A 23,511-nucleotide genomic window follows, 5' to 3' on the forward strand; every position below is an offset into this window, starting at 1 on the left:
AAAAGTTTACGGACGGATGGACGCCGGACGAAAAGCGATCACAAAAGCTCACCCTGTCACTTTGTGACAGGTGAGCTAAAAACGATTCTACAAGACACATTGAGAGTGAGTATTGGCTCTTTGTCGGTTAACATAAACAAGAGGGCCATGATGGCCCTGAAGTCGCTCACCTGTATATAGGCTAAACATCTAAGCTCTAGCTCATTTTTTAAAATTTTTACTATAAACATATAGTTAAAAACAATGACACACCTGGGGCGGGGCCAATTTTGACCCCAAGGGTTTTATTTGAACAAATTTTGTAGACACTTACTAGAGATGTTTCATGCTTAATATCTAAACTCTAGCTATTTGGGTTTTTTCAAAGAAGATTTTTAAGGTTTTGCTATACATATATAAGGAAAATCAATGTCCCCCGGGGCTGGGCCAATTTTGACCCCGGGGCTTTTATTTGAACAAACTTTGTAGACACTCACTAGAAGATGTTTCATGCTTAATATCTTAACTCTAGCTATTTGGGTTTTTCATAGAAGATTTTTAAGTTTTTGCTATACACATATAAGGAAAATCAATGAACCCCGGGGTGGGGCCAATTTCGACCCCAGGGCTCTTATTTGAACAAACTTGGTAGACACCCATTAGAAGATGTTTCATGCTAAATATCTTAGCTCTAGCTCTTTGGAATCTTTAAAAGAAGATTTTTAAATTTTTTACTATATGTATATACGGAAAATAAATGACCCCCTGGGGCGGGGCCAATTTTGACCCCAGGGCTTTTATTTGAACAAACTTGGTAGACACTCACTAGAAGATGTTTCATGCCACATATCTAAGCTTTAGCTCTTTGGGTTTTTTAAAAGATATTTAAAGTTTTTTCTTTCGGTTGCCATGGCAACCACTGAGTTCTGCATGGAATTAAATTCTTTGAACAATTTTTAAAGGTGACCACCAAAGGAACACTCCTGTGAAGTTTGGATGAAATTGGCTAAGTGGTTTATGAGGAGATGTCATTTAAAGTAAAAGTTAACGGACGCCGGACAGACGGACGGACGAAAAGCGATCACAAAAACTCACCCTGTCACTTTGTGACAGGTGAGCTAAAAACACAAAAGAAAACTGTTGCAGGTAAAACCAAAACTGCCATGAAAGCATGGGAAAAAAATTACAAAAGATTATTGGATTTTAAACACTATTAGGGGGTACAAAATTGAAATAGATGAACATTTTCCCACTTAACTGCTACTGTTAACTGTTACCTTGTTCTTATGACTTTATACCTCAAAATGAATAGGGGTCATCTAATGACCATGGGTAATATCACAACCAACATCTGAGCTGACATGAATTTTCCATTAAGTGTCCCTTGTACCTGGACCTTTGACTTATTATAAAATTAATCGTGGTTATGTGCTTCTCAAGTTATTGAGCATAAAAAGATTTTACACCAAAAATCAAGCAGACTTGGAATTTACAACAAATGTCACTTTTGACCTTAAAACAGCACACCTTATTAAGTGTAATCAAGTTACTGTGTAAACAACAATGTGGCTGGACATCCAGATGGACAGACAAACACCATACCACAATATAGTTGGATGTATCAGAAAAAAAGTTTTTAAAAGTACATTAAGCTATGAATAGGCTTTCAAAATCAGCAGAATAATTGTGTAATAATAATAATCATCATCTTACTACAATAAATAGGGCTGTATATTGGTAAGAATCAAATATTTGTATTGATGATACAAAATGATCAATATTCGATATACTGGTTTATCATATGATATTTGGCAGTGTAGATAACCTAACATGAAAGTAGGCAGCAAAAGTGAAAAATTTATTGCTCAACTCGCTTCAATAGCACCGGAATATTTTTGTTTCCGAACCACTTATAACATTAGATGCATAAAATAACATGTTAATATTTGTTAAAAATTTTTGAGAACTGACCATAAGGGTACTGTATTGATAATTTTTTTTAATATTTATGGTATATTAGCCTTTAATAGATTTATACCCTTTCATGCATGTTTTTTTTTTATAAAATAAGTTGTTTTAGATTGAATTTCCTTATGATAATGTAAAACACTAGAAATTCCATGATTAATACATTACAAACCTAAATTTGTTACAGAAATAACATTATTTAATTTAAACAAGAGCTGTCACAGGAGACAGCGAAGCTCGACTAATGAATTAATGGATGCAGTAAGGAGGACAAAACTATGAAAGAAAAATCAATTATGTATAATTATGTATTAAGTTATAGTAAAAAAACAACATTTGTTAACATAAATTCCAAGATCAAGGGGAATAACTCTAGAAATAGTCATGCTAGAGTTATGAACCTTGTCACACAACATGTGTGTAATGATAAGAAATATATATTTGAAGTTTGAAGAAGATACCTTAAAAAGTAAAGAAGTTACAAAATTTCTTAAAGAAAATCCTAAGTTCAAAGAGAGATAAATCTGTAAATATTGCTTCAAGAGTTATGAACATTGTCACATAAAATGCTATTGATGATAAGGAATAAATATTTGAAGTTTGAGGTAGATACCTTTATACTAAAAAAGTTATAGTAAAAAATAACATTTTTATAGTAAAAAAGTCTAAGTTTATGGGGAGATAATTCTTGCAATATTGGTGCTAGAGTTATGAACCTTGTCACCTAAGATGTGGATGATGATAAGGTACATATATTTAAAGTATGAAGTTGATCCCTTAAGAAATAAATAAGTAACAGTAAAAAATAATAATTTTTAAGAAAAATTCTAAGTTCAAGGGGAGATAAATCTGAAAATATTGGTGCTAGAGTTATGAACCTTGTCACATAAGATGGGAATGATGATAAGGTACATATATTTGAAGTATGAGGTTGATCCCTTAAGTAATAAAGAAATAACAGTAAAAAATAGTATTTTTTAAGGAAAATTCTAAGTTCAAGGGGAGATAAATCTGAAAATATTGGTGCAGAGTTATGAACCTTTTCACATGAGATGTGGTTGATGATAAGGAACATATATTTGAAGTTTGAAGTTGATACCTTAAGAAATGACAAAGTAATAGTGATAAATATTTTACTGCACCAAAACTTTAATCTGAAATCTGGACGCGGAAACCGGGGCGAGTAGGACAGCTCTCCATATACTTCGTATAGTCGAGCTAAAAAGTGTTTCCTTTTTAAAATATCATTTGCTAATTAAAACATATTGCCCTAAGTTTCCACATTATTTTAAATAATTACATGTACAAAGTTTTAAAATATACTCCTAAAACTTATATATGAACTTATGTAGGGGTTAGAATAAAGTCCACTTTTTGGTCTGTCTCTGATACTGGAATACTATCACAAATTTGCTGGCTATAGGCAAGCCCTACTGTTCTTGGATTAAATCCCTTTTCTTTACATTTTTGGAGGTAAGTATCATAATATCCTTTGCCTCGGCCTAATCTGTCTCCCTGTAACGTGAACCCTAGTCCAGGCAGCAGAATCAGGTCTAAACCCCCTGAAAGTCAATAATAAGAAAGATTTAAACTAATATTCATTATACAGATATTCATTTGCTTAAGAATATGTTTCATTGTTTGACAGTATAAAGGTTATTTAGCACCAATCCAAAAGTGGTGAAATGCCTCAAATATCTTTAAATGTATTATATCAGGTATGAGTGGGCAATTGAGAAGAACCACTGACCTTTCAGCAAGCTGAAATGCTTCTTTAAATGAAATAATTGCAAAGAACCTGTCTCTAGTAACTTTATTGTGACCAGTGTGGGGCAGAAAACCAATACGAAAGGTCATCCAGGAGATATTTTTTATTACATTTGTATTTCAATATTTCATTTTTAATAGTATAGGCTGTAGAGCCCTCGTCATAACACATAACAAGAGGGCCATGATGGCCCTGAGGTCGCTCACCTGTATATAGGCCCCCGGAGCGGGGCCAGTTTAAACCCCCAGGGCTTTTATTTGGGCAAACTTGGAAGACACCTATAAGAAGATGTTTCATGATGTTAAGCTTTTACTACACACATATAATGAAAAACAATGATCTGCCCCTCCCCCACCCCCAGCAGGGCCAATTTTAACCCAAGGGCTTTTATTTGAACAAACTTGGTAGACACCCATAAGAAGATGTTTCATGCTAAACATCTAAGCTGTAGCTCATTGGGTTTTTTAAAAGAAGATTTTTTAAGTTTTTACTATACACATATAGTTAAAAACAATGACACCCCTGGGGCGGGGCCAGTTTTGACCCCAGGGCTTTTATTTGAACGAACTTTGTAGACACTTACTAGAAGATGTTTCATGCTTAATATCTAAACTCTAGCTATTTGGGTTTTTTCAAAGAAGATTTTTTTAAAAAGCTATTGCAATACACATATAAGGAAAATCAATGACCCCCGGGACAGGGCCAATTTTAACCCCAGGCCCCGTGTTCACAAAGAAAAGATCAGGATCAGGATCAAGTGATCCTGATTTTATTTTCTTTGTTTTATATAACTAATATTGATCGTATTTTGCTAGAATTGAATGGTACATAAAGTTAATGTAATATTTTGCTGATTTGCAAAGAAACAATCCTGTTTTGGGATAAAATAGACAAATAATGAAACAAATACAAAAATAATGGGATCAAAATGAGGATCAATTTTAAGATCAAGATCAATATTTGGATTAACTGTAAAATGCCCATATCTTTCAAAAATTACAATAAATTTATTCTTTAATTTCAAAAACATGCTTTTTCAAGTCCAGTTTTATCAACTTAATATTAAATATCTAATCTATAAGAATTAATAATGGATAATATTTGAGTTTTTAGATTTGATCCTGATCTTGATCCTGATCCTAAAATCTTTGTGAACACGGGGCCAGGGCTCTTATTTGAACAAATTTGGTAGACACCCATTTTAATAGAACATCTTTCATGCTAAGTATCTTAGCTCTAGCTCTTTGGGTTCTCTAAAAGAAGTTTTTTAAGTTTTTACTATATGCATATAGGGAAAATCAATAACCCCCTGGGGAGGGGCCAATTTTAACCCAAGGGCTTTTATTTGAACAAACTTGATAGACACTCATTATAAGATGTTTCATGCTAAATATCTTAGCTCTAGCTCTTTGGGTTCTTTAAAAGAAGATTTTTTAAGTTTTTACTATATGCATATAGGGAAAATCAATGACCCCCTGGGGCGGGGCCAATTTTGACCCCCAGGGCTTTTATTTGAACAAACTTGATAGACACTCACTAGAAGATGTTTCATGCCAAATATCTAAGCTCTACCTCTTTGGGTTTTTTAAAAGAAGATATTTTAAGTTTTTTCTATCGGTTGCCATGGCAACCAGAGTTCTGCATGGAATTAAATTCTTTGAACAATTTTTAAAGGTTATCACCAAAGGAACATTCCTGTGAAGTTTGGATGAAATTGGCTCAATGGTTTATGAGGAGATGTCATTTAAAGTAAAAGTTTACGGACGCCGGACGGACGCCGGACGAAAAGCGATCACAAAAGCTCACCCTGTCACTTTGTGACAGGTGAGCTAAAAACAGAGCATGCTCCGTTATGTACTATGTTCATGTACACTTGATTGCACAGTTTTTATGCTAGAATGATTGATAACTGACAAAGAATGACCAATGTTTACCTGTTTCTAAGGCATCTGGTCTGATATCTGAGTCAGCAGGCTGCTTGATTTTCCATTTTGTTTCTGGCAATTTCTCATAATCTTCAAAAGATTCTAACTTGACCATTTTCATCACTGGCCCTACAACAAACAGATAACACTAAATGTATGTTAATACTACATGTAAAAGTAATTTATCATGCAGTTTACCATGTTTTTATATGGTAGGGACAAATAGGTCAAATGGCTAAGGTAGCTGTGTGCAACTTAACAAATAGTGAATCCAAGCTATCCTTGGGCCACAATCTTGTTTTCTGAAATGGCAAAAGTTAAAAAGACAGTGGTTGTTAAAGAGCTTGGGTATCTGTAAGAAGAAAATACTGATTAGCTTACAAATAGTTTCAAAAGTGATACAAGAATTGTGATGGAAGCTTAAAATATCTAGTCCACTTCCTGGAACTTGTGCCATGTGAAGAAATATGGTTGTGACTGCAGTAGGGCTTGAAACCATTACTCCTGGTTGAGATGCATTAAATAGCATAGTATATACATGTACAGAAAATCTATTTCTGTCTTCAACCAAATAAGATGAAATATTGTACTTAATTCTTTGAAGGGATACTCGGGCAAATGAATGACAAAATATTAAATTCATCATATTTACTAAAATCACGCTAAAATTAAGTTTTTAAAAGTCCCAGCATGCTTTTTCTGTATAAATACTTTATCATGTGAATTTAAAATGTAAATAAATCTACATATGTTGAATGAAATGAAGATGCAGACTGAACTAACTAGTAGTTTTAAAACAAGTCATCTGACAATTACAAACCCTAGAAGTTTAAAAACAGATATTGCGGATATTGTATGATTAAAACAAGTCTAAGTCGCTCATTTGACAGGTTCTTTTTACGTTTTTATAGTTCACTGTGATAACTATGGTGAAATATAATTGCTCTAACTTGACCCGCGTGGGTCAGGCTAGGAAACCAACATTTTTTTTCTTTATATGGAGAAAATTTATCTTCCCTAGTCTGCTTATTCTATTCATTTCGAGGACATTTAGAGAAAATTGTATAAAAAAAAACCAAATCGAAAATACGAAAATTTTGCCTGTGTCTCCCTTTAAAGTGAGTACAGTACTTTCAATATTTCACTTGTACTAAGGGTTATAGAAAAATGAACTTCTCACTTCCAAGTATCAACTTCAATGTACACTGTATAACTATAATAATACTCTTTATGCATGGTCAATATGATGATGATGATGATGATGATGATAAAAATAGAGATATAAGACTATTGCTGCTATTTGTTTTCATAGGCAGCATACCAGTACAAATCTGTGAACTTTGATGATTCAAAGACTTTTTCATAAATCTCTGTGATAAATGGTCACTGCAGATTTCAAATCACTTGCCTCTCATCTCTTAGCTTAAACAACTTAACACACAAACCTTAAAAAGAGGCAATCATAAAAGCTTTATGTTGTGACACTTTGAAAACTTTTCTTTTTGATTGAGATATGTTAAAAGTGCTTTTTAACACTATATGGGTCATATGGCTTTACATTAAGGTCGTATGGCCATTTTCTAGCAATTCCTATTAAAGTAAGATATGACATATTTATCCATGCATTATTTCAGCAAGGGACACTAAGCTGGTATGAATCATCAACCTTCCATATGCATGCTAAATAACTTCTTACCTGTTCTGGAGGTAACTCAATTATTTAATTCATTCTGAGCTCACACATCACAGTAGTGAAATGTTAAGTCAGACGTTCTAACAATTCTACCAAAAACAACTTGGTCAAGCGTCTTTCCCATATTATTACAATGAATCAAAATATTCTTACCTATGTATTGAGGTATAAAGCATTCTTTATTTTGTAATGCATGTTTCATAATGCCATAAGTATTCACCTCTTCTGGCATACTTAGGTACAGGCATACCCTCTTACTGGTTTGGTACTCTGGTGTCAAAGTTAACTGAAATTATGAAAGTCTGAAATAACTTTGCTGAAGTAGAAGTATCTCCAACTCTTTATTTAAGTAATGTAGCCAAAACAAATATCATGACAATAGTCACAGTACCTTGATCTTAATTAAAATCTCTATATGCTTGAGTATTCCAGTAAAAATCATTTAATAATCCTAAACATTGTTGATCCTACTCAGATGCTGGTTCATGCCAGAAATAATGCACTGAAGGTAACCCGAGTCCTTCCTCCACCAGTAAAGCTGGAATGTCACCATACAACCTATACTGTATCTGTGTGACATAAACTTCAAACAAACAAACATTCCTGACAGTACCTTGATTGTGGAACTGTGCAGCCAAAAGCAATTACAAATGTATATCCATAATACCAAAAGTACTGTGTAGTTGAAATAACTATCAAAATACTATTGCAATATCTATGATATAGCTTTATTTTTCCAAGTGCTTAAAAATAACTGTTTCTTAAATGTTAAAAATACCTATCTAAGACAAAACCTATAATCATTATTACATTTGCATATCAATTATTAACAATTCATATATTTATAATTATAACAAGAAAATATGTTTTAACTCAATAATTAATACATGTACTATTTAATAAAAGCAGAAATATTTTACACAATCTTAAATGTTCTTTATGATGGCAGTGTAATTGATACCATTTGAGTTATTGTATTTGACTGAAGCTTCCGATCTACATTCGTCATTGCTGCAAGTCTGGCTTTCAATTCCGCCCTTAAGGCAGCTTTTGCCTGCTTGAGAGCCATAGAAGATATATTGCTCATTTCTCATTCACCATGTCTGTCTGAAAATTCACAAATTTAATGAATTCTATATATCAGTATGTATATTATAATGATCTTATATCTTGCGCTAATAAATTGACTTGATTCAAGAAAAGTATTTATACTGAAAAAGTTCAAAGCTATAATAATAGTCATTTTCATAGCACTCTGAATACTTGTAACTTTAGTTGCAACACTGAATCAACAATATAAGAATGTAACTATGTAACTTTGTCAAAATATATTGACGTGCCAAAGCTGGATTCTGAGGTATGTCACAATTTGTTCTGGTATTGCCCATACACAAAATAGCCATATTGGACTAAGCTGAGGTAAAAAGTTGTATCCTGGATTGACGGGTTTTCGATACGACAATATATTTTACGTTACGTCATTAGGAAGAAATAAATTGTTGCTGTAAAGAGGTAGTATTGATGTTCAGAGGAACGCTCTACAGAGGTTATACTGTATTCCTTAATATGGTTCGAATCTAACTGGGTGCTAATCTGCGGGCACAGTCTAAACCGCGGACGCCTTAAGCGGACAATATAAACATATAGGGAAAACGCTGACGATATAGACAAAGAGGAAAAAAGCGGACGATATACACGCATTCTCAATATCATTTACAGAATAGATCAAAACGCTTTCCACGCCGCATATTCGTCTTATTATGTGCCATATATTTTACCTAAAGCATCTGTTCCATCAAACATGTTCTGTTTCAATTAAATCAAAACAAAAAAGGGGTCAACTGTCATGATTTGAAAAAATATTTATCGCACAATAGTAAAAAATGAAACGTACGTGACCGTCTCTATATGAAAAATGAACTTTAAATCTTTTCATGTTTCAATTGGTCTTTTATAAAACAATTGTTTGGTGTTTTTTGTATCTCACAATGCCTTAGCGTGAATTTAACAGTGGAACATACTGAAAACTATGATAAAAATGCAAACAAAATTGTTGTTTCTTCCTTTCCACTGATACATGCCTTTTGGAGTGTGCGTTTTTAAACAGTGGAAAAAATATTTTTTAAATAATAAGATCTTTCAAAGTTTGAAGTTTTTTGGCAGATAATTGGCCATATTGTCCAAAATAATGTATTATAAAAGTGGTATATAAAGATTCCGTAATTGATGGATGATTTTCTGAGAAACTTAAAACGTAATTTTTGCCGCGAAACGTACGTTACTGATGCTACAGGAACTGATGAAAATGTAAAGAGGTAGACTTGTGTCAAGTAGTTAAAGCTTCCCTCAATAAAAAGCTATGTGTTGAGAAATTGTTATTATTTCTCAAGACTGTGTCCAGATCTGCATTGAAAAGTGGTCAGAAATGTACGTTACCGAAACGAACGTTACCGCAATTTAAAAAATATTCACTACACTTAAAATATGATACCTTAGGTAAGAAAAATTATATGGAGAGAAGAGTTTTGTAACATCAAAGCGTAAATAATTATTGTATTGTGTCACCGTGGATATAATTTAAGGTAAATTCATGTTTGATATACGATATCACAATATATATTAGAAAACATTTTATCTATATAAACATATATCTACTGTAAACATTCTGCTGGATTTTGAGATGTGATAGCATGTTTTTTCGCAATGTAAACAAAAGGTAGTAGTGGAAAGTATATTCTGCTTAAAAGTACCATGAAAAATGTACGTTACTGTTCGTAACGTACATTTTCAAAAACTAGTATTAGTAATTTCAATGAAGAGTATCTCCCGAATTCTTAAAAGTTGCTTCATGAATATGTTTTTCATGTAATAACAAGTAAGAATAGGATGATTAGAAACGAAAACAAATTAAATATAACTTGTATTTGCATCAGTTGCATATGAATTTTATTCAGGCATTTGTTTCTATCTACAAAAGTTGGACTTGTACAGGAATGTGATTGTTTAAGTTGAACAGTTGTGATGATATTGAACATTTTTAATCTTTTCTCTAGCATCTGCACACTCAAATGTGCATTGTGTATGAAACTATAAAAAGGTCTCCCAAACAATGATTTCTCACTTACATTAACATCAACAACACGTAACGTACATTTCAATTGTTAGTAACGTACATTTCAGAGACCCGAAATTAAGGGCCGAGGATTCAAAAAGGCTACAGGTAGAGAACAAGAGCTGAAAGATACCTAAAGTTAGCTTTGGAAAGAGCGTTATTGTAGAATTTAGTATTACAGAATCTGAAATATTTGACTAACAAAGCGAGAAATGAAAGAAAACAATGTTTTATAAAATAAAAGCAAAAACGATGTTTCATATAAGCAATGTTTCATATAAAGTAAATTGATTTTTTCCAGAATTTACCGCTTATTGTGTACAAAACACTGGAATATATTTGGTAAAGCAACAAAAATAATCAAGTTAATGTGGTTAAACACTTCCTAAAGGCATATATTTTTACATGCATTTCAAAAATTGTGATTTTGGGTAAAATCATAATGTCTTAAAACATGCGAAATTCTATTGAAAAAGATATTACAGGGCTTTTCGACGAATGTATGTTACTTGCAAAAGTTGCACATAAAATTGAAGTTTGCCATATTAAAACATGTTTTTATTTTTTTTTTTTTTTACATAAAAAAATTCAACAAACTTATCAATTACACCATAAAATTGGCCTCAAAACATTTCTGGATATTGCTGTAAAAATTATTCCTCATAACAATGAATAAACGTAGCATATAAGGATGATCACATGTGTTTTTAAATTATTTTATAAAGTAAAAATGTTTGTTGTTTTAAATTAAATATATAAAAAAAAGGAAAACATTTTTGTTTATAAATGTTAAATATTAATTGGTGTCTTTTTATGTACAGAACCCATGCCAGAAAACTGAAATGTATCGTTACCAATGAAGAGTTTACAAGAGTATTTTAATAAAGTCTTTAAAAAGAAAGTCTTCAAAAATGCTAAAGATATTTTAAGCATTTATCACACAATGTATGTTGTCATAAATGGTTAAATATGCACATATAATGTTGTTTACATGTACTTTTTACCTTATATGAACAGAATCATCAATTAAAATACATCTTATTTCTGTATGCGTATACAATATCTTATTCTGAAAAAGCATATGATTTTTGTAGTTAATTGTTCAAATGTTTAGAAAATAAATAAATACGAAACATGAAATATTTAAAGTTTTCCCATTCCTGTCAGAATTTTCCTTAATGAAATTCACTGTTGATATTTTTTTGTATTAAACTGAAATGTACGTTACAAAATTATTACATTACTTTTAAGGCAAATTTGGGTGGAAAAAAAACAACTGCTACATGCATGAATTAGTTACAAACGTGGAGTTTTATATGTATCATAAATAATCAATAGCATTCTAATGTCGAACTTTGCTTTTTCACGATAAATCTGTAAAGAACTTCGAAGTATGCATTGAAATAGTAAAATATGTATCATTCATCTGTAAAATTTGTTATTGTTTTAACATTTCCAAAAACCTGAATATATTGGTATAATTTAACAAAAAATGTGTTTATTTCCATCCTACATCTTTTGAGAATGGAATTGTGAAAACAAAATTACTGACTAGTTCAACAGTTACATGATTATGAGCTGCTTATTTAAGGATACTCAAAGTAACGTACATTTCTGTTGCCCTGTTTTTTATAAGAATGACCTGCTTAAAATTTGATATGGAACTGAGAGAACATGGTTCGTATCTTGTTTGCAAGAATTCAAATTTATGTCCGGGAGATATTCTTTTTCCATATTCAAACATTATTTTTATGATCTCTGAACATTATTTTTTTCACTTTCCGTGATTCAATATTTGTAAATGGTATTGAGAATGCGTGTATAGATATATAGTGTAAAATGACTGAGCATAGTTAAATTCATATTAAAGGCTAATAATTGGCTTTTATAAAGTAATATATGAAAGACATTAGTTAGAAGCAGTAGTAATTGTAAGGTGTAATTATTATAATAATTAAAAAAGACTTTAGTTTATTTATTTGTTCAAATTCTTAAATTTATGTTTTTTATTTGTTCATGTTAATTGACTTAACAACTTTTAATTAAACAGTACAAAACATGCAACAGTCACGTGTGGAAAACTGAATAAGGGCACAAGAAATAAGTTTGAATATATTTGAACACTTTGCATACGCAATTCGCGGACATGATAAACATATAGGGAAAACGCTGACAATATAGACATAGAGGAAAAAGCGGACGATATAGATATATTTAGTGGTTACTGTAGATTGACATTCTTTCAAAATATACAATTTACTATGTTTTGTAATTTACTTTTGTTTCTATATTGCACATTAATTGACATATTCGCCGAATCTTCTTTTGTGTACATATATAATTATGAAATAGTGGGGCGAATGAGTATATTTTTGAAAATTAACGTTTACCGGTGAAAATACACGTGTTGCAAATTAACTTAAAGCATTACAATTAAGTGTGATATGTATATATTTAAGTTATATCAATTATCTTTCTTTAATTCATAATATTTTTTAGTTTTATTTATATTTTATCCATTAAGTAAATAAAAAAAAACTTTCTGCTATAAATACCAATCAACTAATTAAAGTATCCACGTGTCACCTGTGTATTTGACTTAATCACGCACCGACACTTGTATATTTCAAGTAATCATACATCTCACCCTTGTACAATTAATAAAGTGGCTACAGAAAATGCGGACAATATAGACATATAGTGAAAAAGCGGACGATATAGATATAGAGGGAAAACGCTGACGAAATAAATGTATAAAACGGGAGAATAGAAAACTGTTATGAATAAAAAAAATTTCTGGCTTCTACCATGATTATAATTAAGTTATATCAATTAGCTTTCTTTAATTCATAATATTTTTTACTTTTATTTATGTTTTATCCATTAAGTAAATAAAAAAATCTTTCTGCTATAAATACCAATCAACTAATTAAAGTATCCACGTGTCACCTGTGTATTTGACTTAATCACGCACCGACACTTGTATATTTCAAGTAATCATACATCTCACCCATTTACAATTAATAAAGTGGCTACAGAAAATGCGGACAATATAGACATATAGTGAAAAAGCGGACGATATAGATATAGAGGGAAAACGCTGACGAAATAAATGTATAAAACGGGAGAATGGAAAACTGTTATAAATAAAAAAATATCTGGCTTCTACCATGTATATAATTAAGTTATATCAATTATCTTTCTTAAATTCATAATATTTTTTAGTTTTATTTATATTTTATCCATTAAGTAAATAAAAAAAACTTTCTGCTATAAATACCAATCAACTAATTAAAGTATCCACGTGTCACCTGTGTATTTGACTTAATCACGCACCGACACTTGTATATTTCAAGTAATCATACATCTCACCCTTGTACAATTAATAAAGTGGCTACAGAAAATGCGGACAAAATAGACATATAGTGAAAAAGCGGACGATATAGATATAGAGGGAAAAGCTGACGAAATAAATGTATAAAACGGGAGAATAGAAAACTGTTATGAATAAAAAAAATTTCTGGCTTCTACCATGATTATAATTAAGTTATATCAATTAGCTTTCTTTAATTCATAATATTTTTTAGTTTTATTTATGTTTTATCCATTAAGTAAATAAAAAAATCTTTCTGCTATAAATACCAATCAACTAATTAAAGTATCCACGTGTCACCTGTGTATTTGACTTAATCACGCACCGACACTTGTATATTTCAAGTAATCATACATCTCACCCATTTACAATTAATAAAGTGGCTACAGAAAATGCGGACAATATAGACATATAGTGAAAAAGCGGACGATATAGATATAGAGGGAAAACGCTGACGAAATAAATGTATAAAACGGGAGAATGGAAAACTGTTATAAATAAAAAAATATCTGGCTTCTACCATGTATATAATTAAGTTATATCAATTATCTTTCTTAAATTCGTAATATTTTTTAGTTTTATTTATATTTCATCCATTAAGTAAATAAAAAAAACTTTCTGCTATAAATACCAATCAACTAATTAAAGTATCCACGTGTCACCTGTGTATTTGACTTAATCACGCACCGACACTTGTATATTTCAAGTAATCATACATCTCACCCTTGTACAATTAATAAAGTGGCTACAGAAAATGCGGACAAAATAGACATATAGTGAAAAAGCGGACGATATAGATATAGAGGGAAAACGCTGACGAAATAAATGTATAAAACGGGAGAATGGAAAACTGTTATAAATAAAAAAAAATATCTGGCTTCTACCATGTATATAATTAAGTTATATCAATTATCTTTCTTTAATTCATAATATTTTTTAGTTTTATTTAGATTTTATCCATTAAGTAAATAAAAAAAAACTTTCTGCTGTAAATACCAATTAACTAGTGAAAAAGCGGACGATATAGATATAGAAGGAAAACGCTGACGAAATAAATGTATAAAACAGGAGAAAAGAAAACTGTTATGAATAAAAAAAAATCTGGCTATATTTCTTTAGGAAAGGATTATTATTATTTGTATGTGTAAAATAAATTCATGTACCAAATGTGTTATATTGCTTAAATAAAATTGCAATGAAGTTCATTCTTTATCTTCGTTTTTATTAGTGCACAATGTTACTATACACTATCACTATCTATTTTATTATAATTTTATCTCACACATCATTCTACACTATATCTATAGCGCCCGCTTTTTTCCTCTATATCTATATCGTCCGCTTTTTCTCTATATATTTATATTGTCCGCAAAAATAGGGCAAAGAGCGGACAGGTTCAATCAGGTAGCATGTTGTTGACACTTAATTGTCGTTAATTTGCAACACGTGTCCGTCACAACAGTATACGTGCATGCCTTTTTCTTTTTATCAACGACCATTAAACTTTAAAATTACCTTAAAAACATGAATTTATAAATAAGCGTGTTTTTGTCCAAAAATCATTGTACAAATGTGAATGAAAGTTTTTATCCTTATTTTTTTTAATGTGGTCAACTTAGTATAATTCGTAATTTAAAATTTTTTTTATCTTATTTGCCATTAAGTTTTACGTATACAAAAATATGATTCTATTATACAGCATTTCTATTAAGTTCATCGATTCCCACCTCATCATCAATAAGTCTACTCTAAATTTCTATATCGTCCGCTTTTTTCCTCTATATCTATATCGTCAGCGTTTTCCCTATATATCTATATTGTCCGCAAAATGCGTATCATGTTATCTCTAGCTAAGTGCCGACACGATTAATCAGTAGCGTGTTGTTCACACTTATATAATTACCGTTAATTTGCAGCACGCTTCTGCTTATATTGTATCAATAAAAAACAACAGCCTGTCTTTACTTATAAAAAATCATTACTAAATGAAACTAACTCGCATACCGATGGTAAAAAATAGGACATTCGGGGGAATTCTTTTCCAAAATATAACAAAAATGAAATAAAATGTGTTTCTCTTAATGTGAATGGTTTAAAAAAACGCCTTCAATATCCGGACTTTGTCGATTTTATTAACTTGCATGATTTTGTATGTATACAAGAAACTCATATGGATGCTTCTGATATTGTTGACATTGAAAATTTTGTATATTTTTCAAAATGTCGTAGTCAAGCTTATTTGAGAAAATCAGGGGGTATCGGACTATATGTTAAAGAATCCTTAAGTCAATTTGTAAAACCTATAGAAAATGATACTGACTATATTTTTTGGTTTTCCTTGGATAAACATATGTTTAAGCTAAGTGAGCATGTCATACTAGGTATAATATATTTACCGCCAGAAGGTTCAAGATTTTTTAACGATTTAGACTACAGTACTTTTGAAAATGAAATTATTTCAAAGTATAGTTCTAATAAATATGTCCTCTTAGCTGGCGATCTGAACTCACGTATTGCAGAATTATCTGATTTCATCCCATCTGATTCTTTCTTAAATGATCATTTTAACATTGACGACGAATCGGTGTCTTTCTTTGATAAATATAAAGTATTAGAGGAATTATCAATTCCTCTACGTAGATTGTCAAGTGACAAAAGAATGAATAATCATGGCATTCAACTGATCGAACTCTGTAGGAGCAATAACATTTTTGTTGTTAATGGTAGATTTGAAACTGATAGGCCCGCAAATTTAACTTTCAGGGATAAATCAATTATTGACTATCTCATGGCGAGTGTTGATGCATTTAAACTTATATCTGACTTTAAAGTTATAGAAACAGACTCGCTTTTTTCCGATGGACACAACGCGTTATATTGGACATTAAGTAACTTTGACACTAATTTAGATAAATCATATAAGAATGAAAATAAATCGCAAACTAAATCAAAACCGAAATGGCGAGAAGAGCAAAGCGACAACTTTGTAACAAATATTGACACTAATCATTTATCATACATACAACAGCTGTGTAACTCAACTAGTGCTCAGAATGTAAATGGAAATATAGAACTTATAACAACAGAACTTCAATTACTGTTTGAAAATTCATCAACCAAAACATTTCCACCATTGACTCGTAAAACATACCATAAGAATAACAAGAATAAGCCTTGGTTTGGACCGAAATGCCACAAAGCACGAAAAAATTATCACGATGCTAAAATTAGATATAACTTAAATAAAACAGACGATAATAAGTTGCGCTTAAAAAATAGCAGCAAGCAATATAAAAGAACAATGAACTATTACATAAACAAATTTAAAACATGATAACTCATACAAGCTAAGAAAAATGCAAACCAAAAACACAAAACAATACTGGAATTTTCTAAAATCTATTAATCCAAAATCAGGTAGTAAGCCATCTCCCTCTATCAACGAGTTTTACGAGTACTTTAAAAATGTAAATAGTAATCCACATAATGATACACATATTAATTTAGATCAAACATTTATAGATAATTCAAATGTCTATTTAAATAAAGTCATAACGCAGGAAGAAATTCTAATTTGTATCAACAAATTAAATAATGGCAAGGCCTCAAGTCCTTCTGACAGTATAACAAATGAATATATTAAGAGTACAAAATCTATTCTTTTACCCATCTATGAACGTCTTTTTAACATAATTCTTGATTACGGACATTTACCGCCTGTTTGGCTGGAAGGCTGGATATATCCAGTTTATAAAAATAAAGGAGAATCGAAAAGCACTAATTCTTACAGACCAATAACAATATTATCATGTCTTGGTAAATTATTCACTGCTGTCCTAAATTCAAGGCTTAACAATTATATGGAAGAATTCAATCTCCTAAATGAAGCACAAGCAGGTTTTAGAAATGGCTACTCTTGCTCGGACCACTTATTTACATTGCATACATTAATTGAAATTTTAAAGAAGCGTAAACAAAAACTATTCTGCGGATTTATTGATTTCTCTAAATGTTTTGATACTATCTGGCGTTTTGGGCTATGGCATAAATTACTTCAATATTTTATTAATGGTAAAGTTTTTCAAGTTATTTTCAATATGTACAATAATATCAAGTCCTGCGTTGTACATTTAGGAGAAACATCTCAATTTTTTACTTCAGAAATAGGGGTCCGCCAGGGGGAAAATTTGAGCCCGATACTTTTTTCCATTTATCTAAACGACCTTGAATCTTATCTTATATCAAATGGAGCTTTGGGAGTAAATCTAACTGATACTATAACTAATGAAACATGGCTTAAACTATTACTCTTATTATACGCAGACGACACAATTATAATGTCAGAATCAGCTGACGACTTTCAAAAATGCTTATCTTCATTTAATTCATATTGTAATGAATGGAAACTAAAAGTTAATGCTGAGAAAACCAAAATAGTTGTTTTCGGAAGTAGAAATGCAAAGAATAGATATAATTTTACTCTAGGTAACCAGGCCATAGCTATTGAAGACTGTTATCATTATCTTGGAGTAACCTTTACCAGTAACGGCTCTTTTCTAAATGCAAGGAAACATGTGACCCAACAAGCAAATAAAGCCCTAAATCTGCTATATTCACGCTGCAATAATGCAGACTTACCAATCGATCTTACACTTAAACTTTTTGATCATACTGTAATGCCTATCTTAACCTACGGATCTGAAATATTTGGCTTTGAGAACTTAGAACTTCTTGAAAAAATCCATAACACATTTCTTAGAAGAATAACCTGTGCTAGGAAAAGCACTCCAAAATATATGCTTTTTGGTGAATTAGGCAGATACCCTGTCGAAATCATAGTCAAGACTAGGATGATATCTTTCTGGGTTAGACTTTTACTTGGAAAGCAAAGTAAACTTTCATATATCCTATACCAATTTATGTTAAATCATTCAGACCAAAATTATAAGTGGATAAATAAAATTAAAGATATTTTAAACTCTGTTGGCAGGACTGACTTATGGATTAATCAAAATACAGCCGTAAATAAAAGTATTCCATATCGCATTAAACTCACCTTAATTGATCAATATAAACAAATATGGCACGATCAAATGCAATCATCAAATAAAGGCCGCATATACAATGGCTTTAAAAAGTCGCTTACTTATGAAAACTATCTAAATTTAATCCCGCGCAATGACTACATTACCCTTTTCAAATTTAGAACATGTAATACAAGACTCCCATCAGAGACCGGGCGCTATGATGGTACCGCTTTCTTAGATAGAACCTGTCCTCTGTGTACAAGTGGCTCCCCAGGCACAGAAAGACATTACATCTTTAACTGTAGCTATTTTAACAATCAACGCAGAATGTATCTTAATAACGTTCACTTAGTTGATAACGAAAACAGTTTTGAAAGCTTAATAAATTCAACTAATGTGCCCAAACTGTTGAATCTTTGTAAATTTATCCGTATAGTCTTGGCAAAATTTTAATTATATAGCATCCAACATGTTTATGATAATAGTTTTACAGACTTACCCTTTTTCTCGCCAAAATAATCCATAAAGATACTTCTGCAATACTTGAATACATATATACTCAGTGTGAGAACTTTCTCATATTGAGCGCGCGCATATCTATTTATATCTTTCGCCAATTATAAATTATCCGTTATAATGCTACCTGATTGAATTTTACCCGAAACAGCGTAATTAAATTACAAACTTATCGCTTCAAAACTCTTTCAAAAATATACTTATTTTGTTTATTATTATTATTATTATTATTATTATTACTATTTTCCAATAGTGGTAATAATAACAATAATAATAAATACACCAAGGTCAAGATCTATATTGAAGCGTGACATACAGTAATCAAGGGAGAATCTCAAAATTATATTTGAACGTAAAGTTTTATTTATAACTTGATTGAATCTCTTAGTACATTCTTTTTTTATATGTGTGTTTTTTGTTTTTGTTTTTATTAATATTTCTTGTTTTTCTTATCAAGATGAACTGTTAAATTATCTAGAATTAAGAATATCCGAATTCCCCCCCCCCCCCCCCCCAGAAAACACACTGTAATAATTCACTTCACCATATTGTTTACATTATAGGAAAAAAATATATTGTGCAAAATTATGTATGTTTACTGCTGGAAAACTAATGTATTATATATGTGTTATATTAGAAAATCCTCATATTGTACAAATGTGCTTGAGTGAATAAAGATATCTGTCTGTCTGTCTGTCTGTCATTTATATCAATAACTTTATGATTAAAAATTACTCTTACAAAATTTCGATTTTGAAAAATCAAGGCTTTTTTTATTTTGCGAATAAAAATTTTGTCCGCCTACTGCACATAAAGACAGACAAAAACAATGCCAAAATGAAATACATATCCTTAATTACATATCAGCTGTTGCCAATTTAGTACCATCATTGTAATTCTAAAGACATTCATTTGATCCATTTGTTTCATATATTAGTTTTCAAGGCACAGTTTTCAATATTTAGAAATTCCGAAAATGTGTCATATAAATATATAATATAAAATTCATTGACATTCAATCATAAATTACTTTAATATTTCTCCCAATTTGCTAATGTATTATATTTTTTTATACATTAAAGTATAAATCCAATTACACATCATTTTTATAAACTTCATCAATGCCCAAAATAATCACCACTATATATCTATATCGTCCGCTTTTTTCCTCTTTGTCTATATTGTCAGCGTTTTCCCTATATGTTTATATTGTCCGCTTAAGGCGTCCGCGTTTTAGACAGGCCCCTAATCTGCATCGAACTTATTTCAGTGCGAATGATCTTCCAAACAAAATGAGATTCTTTAAATAATCGATATAGATCTACAAAATCCACGTAAATGATATGCCAATTATATTTTGTAACTCAATCATTAATGCATATTGAAAAATTTGAAATCCTTTAACATATAGATTATAAATACCAATATTCCAGTCTTAATGACTGTCAAGGTCGATTCGTGAACGATTCGTACACAAAATATACGTAACGATAATGTTGTTGTTGTTTTTGTGTCGCCTGCTACGGCGACCTTTAAAGAAGGGATCACTTTTCTGACATATGAATGTTCGTCTGTCTGCCCAACCGTCACAAAATTTGTCTCCTAAAATCTGCTGGTGCAATTTATTCGGTTACAGTACCAAGGACAACGTCGGTATTTTCCAGTTCAATGATTTTTGTCAGCGTTATATGTATCTTTTCTGGTCACTTTAGGATATTTATATAAGACCTATAACAGTAATGCCATCTTTTTTAAACTTTACGTGTACTGGATCAATATTGATCGGTAGCTTGAACCTGGGACCAAAAATATAGATCTACATACATTGTATTTATATATTATTTTTGTTCCAGCTCAAACTAACGTGAATTCGGGGTTTACGATTGAACAATTTTTTGCTGAGTTATGGCCCTTGAATAAAAAAAGACGTACTGGCCTATTATTCATTTTGTGTCTCATGCTATACATGATACAAAGTATATAGTAACGACATACAGGAAACAAGCATCACTCATCAAATCGTGCAGGAACTTGAAATTCTAATATGAAAAAGGCAAAGCCTCAAAGCGAGCTCGATGTACTTTTTACGTGAAATAGTATGAAATAATCTCAAATGCAGTAATCTGGTTCCCTGTCCTATTATGGTTCCCATTTTTAGAAGTTCGCAGGGGACCAGTCTACAAATGCAGTGACGAGTGCGTGTGACGTCACACGTACTGTGTTAAATATGGCCCCGTCCCTGTCGTGAAATGAATAACGAGTTTTGAAAACGTTGATAAAACTTGGTTTATTTTATTTCACTCTATAATTTTTCAAGCGAAATTAAGGTTATTTTAAGTGAAATAAATGTAAAACTTAATACGTTTGCGACATTAAAATAGCGTACTTGGTTTGTTTGTTTTGCACGTGCTGTTTGGCGCTACATTGTGACGTCACGTAAACAATACAGCGTTAACGACTGAATAAAAGATATTGGTGTTCGGATTCATTTTCTTAGTTAGACCATTTTCTTTCATTCTAGATAGTTTCACAACAAAATTCGACAAAAAATTGTTTTGATTTATCAGATTTCAAACAAAATGGCGCCTTCGATTTTCATTTTTTTATACACAGCTTCCGTTATTCTGGTTCCCTGTCCAATTATGGTTCCCATAGACGTGCGCGGGTGACCAGTCTACACATCCGTTTTCAGTCAGAATTCCTCAGTTTTTATCGTTATCTTTATATTCGAAAGGTTGCGATGTGTCCAATTCGGTACTTTGGACGAAAGTTTTCAAAACCATCACTTAGCAGGTACTCGCGTTACCGTAAAGCTCGCTTTGCGAGCAGGCCCTTCGGGCCAGCTCGTCGAGCTCGCTATCAATAATATGAAAAAGGCAAAGCCTCAAAGCGAGCTCGATGTACTTTTTACGGAAATAGTATGAAATAATCGCTCATTTTTATTTCAAATGCAGTAACGAGTGCGTGTGACGTCACACGTACTGTGTTAAATATGGCTCCGCCCCTGTCGTGAAATGAATAACGAGTTTTGAAAACGTTGATAAAACTTTGTTTATTTTATTTTACTCTATAATTTTTCAAGCGAAATAAAGATTATTTAAAGTGAAATAAATGTAAAACTTAAAACGATTGCGACATTAAAATAGCGTACTTGATTTGTTTGTTTTGCACGTGCTGTTTGGCGCTACATTGTGACGTCACGTAAACAATACTTTAAACGTCTGTACAGCGTTAACGACTGAATAAAATATATTGGTGTTCGGATTAATTTTCTTAGTTAGACCATTATCTTTCATTCTAGATAGATTTCACAACAAAATTCGACAAAAAATTGTTTTGATTTATCAGATTTCAAACAATATGGCGCCTTCGATTTTTATTTTTTATACACAGCTTCCGTTATTCTGATTCCCTGTCCAATTGTGGTTCCCATAGACATGCGCGGGTGACCAGTCTACACATCCGTTTTCAGTCAGAATTCCTCAGTTTTTATCGTTATCTTTAAATTCGAAAGGTTGCGATGTGTCCAATTCGGTACTTTGGACGAAAGTTTTCAAAACCATCACTTAGCAGGTACTCGCGTTACCGTAAAGCTCGCTTTGCGAGCAGGCCCTTCGGGCCAGCTCGTCGAGCTCGCTATTAATGATAATATCCAAAATATACCCCCTATACAGTATAAATATTATTTTTATTTATACTGTATAGGGGGTATATTTTGGATATTATCATTAATATTGATAGAATTTCAAGTTCCTGTGACCAAATTGACTAACAGCGCATGCGACAAATGTGATCAGACTGATCGCTTTTTTTCTTCTTTTCTTCAAAACTAGTTTTTCAAAAGACTCATGTACCTGTCGTTTACAGAAGTGCTACAGCATGAAAAAAGTCAAAATATTTAAATATACTTTATTTATAACACTAGATTTCTACATTTACTACAATTAGGCCTATATCATAAATGAAATATCTACAGTAGATAAAGTTATTGTTCAGATTTCTGGCGTTGCCTTTTATATTCATGACAGCTATACAGTATTGTTTGACTATAGGTTTCATTTTGCCCCGTTTGCAATCGCAACTTTTTGGCTCTTTCCGTCAATCTTCTGAATTTGAATAATTCAGTTTTGATTAAGAGTTGACATACATG

General features: G+C 31.4%; 1 protein-coding gene across 1 annotated transcript; it reads right to left on the reverse strand.

The window, feature by feature from the left end:
• Window positions 1–371: 371 nt before the first annotated feature.
• Window positions 372–20,934, reverse strand: LOC132720151 (5-formyltetrahydrofolate cyclo-ligase-like). Its single transcript, XM_060704190.1, has 5 exons — window positions 20,784–20,934; window positions 8,295–8,440; window positions 7,487–7,619; window positions 5,650–5,769; window positions 372–3,509 (listed from the first exon to the last, which is right to left on the reverse strand). Exons 2-5 carry the CDS (start codon window positions 8,418–8,420, stop codon window positions 3,292–3,294), a joined length of 597 nt encoding a protein of 198 aa, XP_060560173.1. The 5' UTR covers window positions 8,421–8,440; window positions 20,784–20,934; the 3' UTR covers window positions 372–3,291.
• Window positions 20,935–23,511: the final 2,577 nt, after the last annotated feature.

The sequence above is a fragment of the Ruditapes philippinarum genome, unplaced genomic scaffold (assembly GCF_026571515.1).
Source record: "Ruditapes philippinarum isolate M1 unplaced genomic scaffold, ASM2657151v2 ctg744_1_1_1_1, whole genome shotgun sequence".
In the NCBI taxonomy this organism is placed as follows: domain Eukaryota; kingdom Metazoa; phylum Mollusca; class Bivalvia; order Venerida; family Veneridae; genus Ruditapes; species Ruditapes philippinarum.